We start from the raw sequence: 8,588 nt of genomic DNA, 5'->3' as shown, positions 1-8,588 counted from the left end.
GGGGTGTAGAGTGGGGTTGGTGGGGGGAGAGCTGTGTTGTTCTGCAGCCTAATGAAGCCGGCCCCTCAAGAGAGCCCAGACCCTGCTGCACTGATCTCTCAGGAGCCTGGGAGCCAGAGGCCTGTGGAGGCCAGATCAAAGGTGCGAGGCACTGCTGTAAGGAGCCAGCCCAGGGTCAAACCCAGTTCCTCAGCCCCCCCTGCCCTGCCCTGCCACTACCTCAGCCCCTGCTCTGCCCTTCCACTACCCCAGTCCCCCATCCCCTCCCCTGCCACTACCCCAGCCCCCCCCTTCCCTGCCTCTACTCCAGTCCCCCAGGCCCCTCTACCGCCATTAACCCAGCCCCCACCCTTGCCCTGCCACTACCCCAGCTCAGGCCCAGTCCCTTCTGCCACTACCCCAAACCTTCCTGCCACTACCCCAAACCCTCCTGCCACACCCCACATTTCCTGTCAAAATCCCAACCCCTTTTGCCAAAACCCCACCCCCTCCTGACACTACCCCAACCCCTCCGGCCGCTACCCCCAGCCCCAACCCCTCCTGTCACTACCCCAAACCCTCCGGCCACCTACCACCAGCACCAACTCCTTCTGCCACTAACCCAGCCCCTCCTGCCACTACCCCAACCCCTCCGGCCACCTACCACCAGCACCAACTCCTTCTGCCACTAACCCAGTCCCTCCTGCCACTTCCCCACACCTCCTGCCAAAACCCCAACCCCTCTTGCCAAAGCCCCACCCCCTCCTGACACTACCCCAACCTCTCTGGCCCCTACCCCCAGACCACCCCTTCCTGCCACTACCCCAACCCCTCCTGCCACAACCCCACCTCCTCCTGCCACTACCCCAACCTCTCTGGCCCCTACCCCCAGCCCCAACCCCTCCTGCCACTACCCCAACCCCCTCCGGCCCCTACCCCCAGACCAACCCCTCCTGCCACTACCCCACCTCCTCCTACCCCCAGCCCCAACCCCTCCGGCCCCTACCCCAACCTCTCCTGCCACTACCCCAAACCCTCCTGCCACAACCCCAACCTCTCCGGCCCCTACCCCTACCCCCAGCCCCAACCCCTCCTGCCACTACCCCAACCCCTCCTGCCACTACCCCACTCCCTTCTGCCACTACCCCAACCACTCAGGCCCCTACCCCCAGCCCACCCCCTCCTGCCACTACCCCAAACCCTTCTGCCACTACCCCAAACACTCCGTCCCCTACCCCCAGCCCCAACCCCTCCTGCCACTACCCCAAACCCTCCTGCCACAACCCCAACCCCTCTGGCCCCTACCCCTACCCCCAGCCCCACCCCCTCCTGCCACTGCCCCAACCCCTCCTGCCACTACCCCAGCCCCCCTTTAATAGGACATGAGCTGCCTCTACACCCCTGAATCTGGAAGGTTAATAGCAAAGACTTGCCTGTCATAGGGGCAGCAAGTTAGGTTTCCCAGGACAATTATGCACACACTCTGGGTTGACGACATTGGTGGTCTTGTGGCATCTAAGCTGCTTAAACTTTAGTATCGAATTGATGCCTGGTGTTGATGAGAAAAGGTATTTCTCTCAGAACAGAGCATGCATTGTATGTTCTATTGTAGTGTGTAGTCTTCTATACAGTACACAGCAATATAAGTGGGGGAGGCTCAGTGGTAAAGCTGGCTGTATGAAGCTACAAATGTGAAAGCATTGAGGTCATTTTGACAAGATGCGATAACGGGAGTTCTGTCACCCTGCCAAGAAACCACGGCCTTATGTGGTGATGGGGGTCTGTGGGGGGCGGGGAGAGGAGGAGAGAGGCCACCTACAGAGCCTAGGGTAGAAGCCAAGGCTGCTGCCGATGGGAGTCACACCAGGCAGTTGACTTGACCACCCAATGGACAGTCAGCCAGCAGAAGTGAACTGAGCCACCAGAAGACTGTCTGCTCTCCAGTAGTAACGCTGTAATTAGCAGCCATAGCCTCTGCCAATGGTACTGTAGGAGAAACCCAAGAAACACAAATTACTCAAATACTGTGAAACCACATCGACCAATTGAGGTTGAAAAGAGAAAGAAGTCAGATGACTCACCTTATCTAAAGAAAAATATTTCAGAAATGTTTTACCTGCACTCATACGGTATCTCATTACACCATAAACACACTGCCTCTTCTTGTGTGCAGCAGTAAATTCCTTTAGTGAGGCAAGCAAACATTGGACCTCAAATCTAGGCAGCACAAATACAGCTTCATAGAGTGAAATGAGGCGGAAAACAGATTTTGGACTCTTATATAGTCTTGTCCATACTGTATCTGGAACTAACCCTTCATTAGCACTGAAGACTGCAGTCGACTGTTACAGGACCTTGGGGTCTGGTTTTTATTAATCTGCCATATTAAACTAACACAGTCCTGTTATATACACAGGTGTTTGTCTTCGTAGTTTCTGAAAAATGTCGATTGCAGAATGTCAGCACCTTTTTTTCTTGTTTGTTAAGAAAACTCTGGTTATTACACTTTCAATATTGGTCATAAAACTGTTTCGCTGCACTTAAAAGTTCACCCTCACAAAATAGAAATAAAAGTTTTGGGCGATGTGCCAACCAGAGGTAGAAAAAAAACAACCCCCCAAGCATAAAAAGTAACCAGAGTGAGGAGACAGGAACGGGGGCAGAACGGAGAGAAAGATAGAGGGAAACAGACGCGCAGAGATAAGCCACGGATAAGAGAGAGAGGAACGAAGCAAAGAGAGAGATAGAGTAAGGATACTCGTTTTACTGTTGTGAACGGAGGGGCTAAAGAGAAATGGGGTCTGGCCCTGTGCTGTGCTGTGCTGTGCTGTGCCGAGCTGTGCTGTGCCGAGCTGCCAGGAGCAATATGTTTCAGTCTCTGGTCTGTTCTGTGCCGCCCTCAGATAGAATATTGTTGCAATTTAAGCCTTTTGTTACAGCCCTGCCTTTCAACTCCAGAGTACAGGTGATGGTTCTGGTGACTGGCAAGGGGGTCATAAAAAAAGGGTTTAGCTTTAACGCACCACATCAAACGGCCCAAAGCAAATGGCTAAAACAGGTGCCTGACTTTCAACACGGCAGAGATAGATCTTATTTTGACATTGCAAGCTTACCTAAAATACTGCAGTGTCACTTATATTACAGGGGAGCTCAGACTTGAAACTTGTTTTGAACCATTCACTCTTGTGCAGATGGTGAAGGTGTTTGTGGCTGTGTCTGAGATCTGGCATGCCTACTACTTACTGAAACGACATACTGTGTGCTAGTAGTACGACATACTACAGCATTTAGAACGTACTGTTTAGTAAAGCTAATGCAGCAAGCAGCAAATATCAGCATACTAGGCTCATCCTACTGAGAATTTGTAATCTAAAGCGAAATTGCGTTGATTCACGCCTTTTGTTCGTTTTGGTGCAGCGCGTCCCCTCAGCTGATTCGCAGCTGTTATCAAACACACGTGTCTGGAAAGACGAATCTCTTCCTTAATAGTGTGCAGTGAATTCTACTAGATGAAACGCTGAAATGAGTCTGACATCCTGGGATGTAAAGTATACAACATTTTAGGAAATTCCACGTACTATAAAACGTCATTTTTTCACATACCCTAAAATGCCGATTTAGAATGCAAAGACAGGTATTCAGGAACGGCCTGTGTGTTTGTGTGTTTAACTGTGAGTCAGTGTGAGTTTGTAAAATAGGTGCAAGTCTTTGCAGTGTATTGTATTTCCGTACAATTTAGTTATTCAAAGTGGTCTCCATACACCTGTATCAATTGGCATTGCCTCTCTCTCCTTCTCTCACTCCCTCCCTCCCTTTGATCAGGGATTATTCCCCTCTAATCCCACTGACTGTCATCCAATTTCTCTTCTCCTCCTTTCATCCCTTCCTTCCCCTCCCCTGTTCATGAACCTGAGGGAAGGCAGAGGAGCAGAGACCAGGCCGGATAACCTTACCACCACACTCAATAGCTGTGTGCAACCAGAGCCCATACGGAAGGGGCTCTCTCACGCCCGCTGTGTATAAAGAAACCTGTCTAATCCGCCTGTTGAGTGGCGGCCACACTGCTTGTTTTGCCGGTTCACAGGTGCAGATAAAACCTCACCGCCAATTCATACTAAATGGTTTAGCTTAGGCATTGACAATGTACTAGGAGTTCGTTTTCACAGTACGGGGACTGGAATGTCTTTATTTTGTACTCTGCATCAATGGAATTATTCATAGTTTTATGGTGTCATGAGTTTTATACTAGCACTTTTAGAAGTATGCTTATATGTTTTCACACTCCTCCTGTGTTACACATACAAGGTACAATTTCAGTCTTCGACTGTGGAAGAAAAATTAGGGGGTGGGGAGTCTGAAAAGAGGTCATGACCTTTGAGTAGAATCCACAGCTGCAGACTGTATTGGTTCAAAGTTGAAATTGGTTTACATGGGAAAGTCCATGGCAGGGGTAGACTAGAGTCCCCAAGTGAGATACTCTTACGCAAAACTGTTAACCATAAAATGTAACCCAGTACACTGACAGGACACATAGCCCAAATAGGAAGATATGGAGAGGAACGATATGTCCAGTTGAACAAGTACTTAAGGGTAAATGCCTGAGCAACTTATCCCTGATCAAAGAATCCTGCAACAGCCCTCCTAAAACGGGGTCCCCCCTTGTCTCAGGCGGTCCATAAAATCACACCAGGACAGCAGGATGTTACAAATGTGTGTCCCAGGAGTAAGAAAGAGGGATGGCACAAATAAAAGATGTCAGCGGAGGGGGGGGTGAAGGTGAGTCAGTGTCAGTGTAGACAGGTACCATTAACTACTCTGACTCTGGCCTGTCAAAGGCCACTTTGTGAGGCGATATCTACTGTCCTCTGACCCATGCGAGGAGGCTCCACACTGGGCCAGACCAGCCACCTCCCTGCCTCCCTGCCTCCCTGCCTCCCTGCCTCCCTGCCTCCCTGCTTGCTACAAATGAGCTAATCCCCCCTAACCCATGATAGCTTTATGGGTTTGTATAATTGACTTTAGGATGAAGGAGACTGGTCACCACATCTTAAGTCACTAATTGGTTCAAGAAACATTCAGACTGCAAACCGATATGGACATTTTGGCTTTCGCCAGCGTGCCGCTCCACTCCGAAAACAAACAAAAGCAAAGAAATGGTTTTTCCAAGGCTTAGCCCCAGCCAACGCCTCTCACTCAGGGCTTATGGCCGTTAGCATGGGAATGAAATGGCGGCTCAGCCTGTCTGTTCTCCATGACTGGCACAGAGACACACAGCCAGGCAGCCAGTCAGTTGTTTACTGAGGGGGATCAAGCATAGATGATTGTGATTATTCAAAACATAGTCAGGGATAACAGTGTGACTCTACCCCCCGGTGTTACTCAGCAGACAAGGCCTGCCGTTATTATACCTTTTTATGTAGATATGTTCAGTAAACATACTGGAAAAGATGGTAGTAACTGACAACATCATGGACTACAACATACTGTATCCACTTACATTCACTGTACTACTTAATCAACTGGCCTGCATGCTATAACAGCAATTATAAACTGGGAAGTTCGGGTCCTGAATGCTGATTGGCTGACAGCCGTGGTAAATCAGACCACGGGTATGTATACCACGGGTATGACAGAACATTTATTTTTACTGCTCTAATTACGTTGGTGACCAGTTTATAATAGCAATAAGGCACCTCAGGGTTTGTGGTATACGGCCAATATACCACGGCTATGGGCCGTGTTGAGTCGTGCCTATGAACAGCCCTTAGCAGTGGTATATTGCCCGTATACCACACCCCCTCATGCCTTTTGCTTAAATAAACAGTGGAGCCTAACAACTGTATGCAGTCAAAAACACAGACGCTGCCAGCTTTTACAAGCATTCTTTCTCAATGCAGTTCAATTATTCAATGACTATCACTTCAGTGTATTGGCCTGGTATAACTAACCTATAATGTGTCTGCGTGTCTTCCAGGTGTGCTGGAGATCAAGTCAGTGGATGTTGGGATCGTGGCCATCAAGGGGCTCAGCAGTAACTTTTACCTGGCAATCAGCAAGAAAGGAGAGCTTTATGGCGCGGTAAGTTTAGCCTGTACTGAAATTCTCACACAGAATAACAATATCCCTACAAAAACTGGAGCTAATTATTTGGCTGAGTATACAAACTCCCCATTAGACTGATTCAGTGTTCAGAACACTCACTAGTTAGTTGCCAGGTAGTGTTTTTACACTGCCACCTTACTGTTGAAAATAACTCTCTTCCATACTATACTCTCCTAAGGAGCTGGCTCCTTTGATGTTGTGTGAGAGCTCTTCTCTCCTCTGTCCCCGGGCCCTTAGAGAAGCCTGGGGTTGTTTTAAAGGACAGTTCCACTCCACTGCCCGTAAATAATCCCCTAGTACAAGTCGGCCCAGCCAAAAGAGTTGTCGTCTTGGAGAAAGTAAGCCGAGACGGCCCTGCCGTCCCTCTCTCCCAAACACACAGATCCTCCCATATACCACACCATCCTTGTGCTCCGCTCTATTCAGACCAGAGAAACACAATACAACAGCCCCCATTCTACTAAAAGCCCTCAAGGGCTACCGGTACTGTTTCATGTGCTCTCACACATCATCTGAAACATAACAGTAAAAGACTGTTACTACGGCTCTCTTAGTAGTGAAATCAGATGAAATGAGACACAAAAAGCATTCTAGCTAGGGAACACAATTCCCATGACGTATTTTAAAGTGTCACACCAAGGTACTGTCAATCACTCAGTAAAGCATTGGTGGCATATCTGTCCCTCATTACACAAGTATTATATTATAGTTAGCTGGTTCTACATTCATATATTCCATTTTGTGGGAGATTATTTTCACACAAGTTTCCATGAGAAAGAGGTAGCAGAACGTGAGTTGAACCCAGGGCAGCATTTCCAAAATATTCTCATATGATTTGGGAACATTCAGTTTACTTCTGGATTCAATTTGAACAGCTGTGGCTAAAGAGCATTTGGGAAAGGAACATTCTTTACGGGGTCACAACTGTATGCCTTTTTTGTCTAGTTAGTCAGGACACTAAATGACAAGAGCAGTCTGTTAGAAGCCTGATGAACCCCACTGCCATTATGCAAGAATGTATTTATATTGTTGTTAACTTGCCTTATTGGAGCCAACCAACCTGGATATCTGGATGAGAACTTCTGCTTACTGAATAAATGATGCAAATGTAGACCCCAGTTCCATTGCCTGTGCTGCCAAAGTTGTCGAATCACTCACAATTTGTTTTTCTTGTTTGTTCACCAGAGGGACTTTGGTGTTGACTGTCGGTTGACCGAACGGATTGAGGAGAACAGGTACAACACCTATGCCTCAGCAGAGTGGCGGAACAAGAAGAAGCCCATGTTCGTGGGGCTGAGCGCCAACGGCAAGCCCATGAGGGGCAAGAAAACACGAAGGAAAAACACTGCCACCCACTTCCTGCCCATAGTGGTGTAGCCACCGCATTGGACAGTTCCTTCCCCTGGGAATGTTTCACTGCACTGAGGAAAGACTGGGAACCATTAAAGACATAATGGAGTCATATGCAGTCAATGTTTTTGATTTGCAAAGACTATATGTATTTTCTGAAAGGAAGGCACTATGTAAAGGAACTGTTTGAACTCATTGTCACGGAGTCTGACTGATGATGGCACAGATTTGTTTTTAAGTTATGATTCGGCACAGGAGAAAATATGAAACATTTTTCTGTGCCAAATCATTTTCAATGGGCGAACTGTTGGAGACAAAACTGAATACTGAATAAGAGGACAAAAAAGGGACACTGATTCAGCGTCACTGAAGACAGGGTCAAAGGACAGAGTGTACCATGTGTATTTGTCTGTGTGATGATCTGTGGATGCAGTTACATGTATTTATGCTGTACTAACTCATACGAGGAACTGAAATTGACACTCATGCTTTGTGACAGACACGTACAGTACCGGAAGCACTTGGGTGACTTAGGTGTGATGGAAGAGAAGCTGGCCGATGGAGTGAGTCAAATGCAGAGAATTTAGTCAAGTTAGCACCATAGCATAAACCTTATTAACATGCAAGTTCACTGTATTGGGTATTTCCATTCCTTTACCTGACTGCTTTAAAATAAATTATTTATTTTATGTAATATTTAAAGAAACCAAAAAGACCAAAAATATGGAATGGACAAATTCATTATTTTTATCATTTATGCTCTTCTTTTTAAATACTAATCTATCGTTTAAACATGAATAAAATAAATATATTTCTCTTTACTATGTATAATTGTCTATTTGTAGATTTACACCTATTTATTTCACAATACCACAGCACTACACAGCACAGATTATGAACTGTAGGTCTAAACTCAGCTTGTGTTGTTCATTTACTATAGCTGCAAAAGCAGTTGCAAATCACATGCCTGTATCAACAGCAGTATTACGTGGTCAAAGTAACAAATGAATGGCAACTGTGGTATGCTTTTTGACATATCAACTACAACTACCAACCCTTTCATGAATTAGTTGGGAACTGTAGGTAGGCTACAGGTATGAAAAAATTCTGATTTCCTAGCAGTTGGAGCAGAAGGAAGGAGCTGTTTAGAAGCTCGT

At 47.1% G+C, this 8,588-nt stretch overlaps 1 protein-coding gene across 1 annotated transcript in view; it reads left to right on the top strand.

Annotated features, from left to right (window-relative positions):
* The window catches only part of fgf10a (fibroblast growth factor 10a), a 19,108-nt gene extending 10,856 nt beyond the window's left edge, over positions 1–8,252 (top strand). The window contains exons 2-3 of the mRNA XM_014129270.3: positions 5,954–6,057; positions 7,267–8,252. Coding sequence (XP_013984745.1) covers positions 5,954–6,057; positions 7,267–7,458 — 296 coding nt within the window. The 3' untranslated portion in view covers positions 7,459–8,252. The remainder of the gene's footprint in view (positions 1–5,953; positions 6,058–7,266) is intronic.
* Positions 8,253–8,588: the final 336 nt, after the last annotated feature.

Source organism: Salmo salar, chromosome 01 (genome assembly GCF_965601325.2).
Source record: "Salmo salar chromosome 01, fSalSal1, whole genome shotgun sequence".
Taxonomy (NCBI): domain Eukaryota; kingdom Metazoa; phylum Chordata; class Actinopteri; order Salmoniformes; family Salmonidae; genus Salmo; species Salmo salar.
Note: the sequence above shows the minus strand (reverse complement) of the source record. Positions and strands in the feature narration are given on the sequence as shown.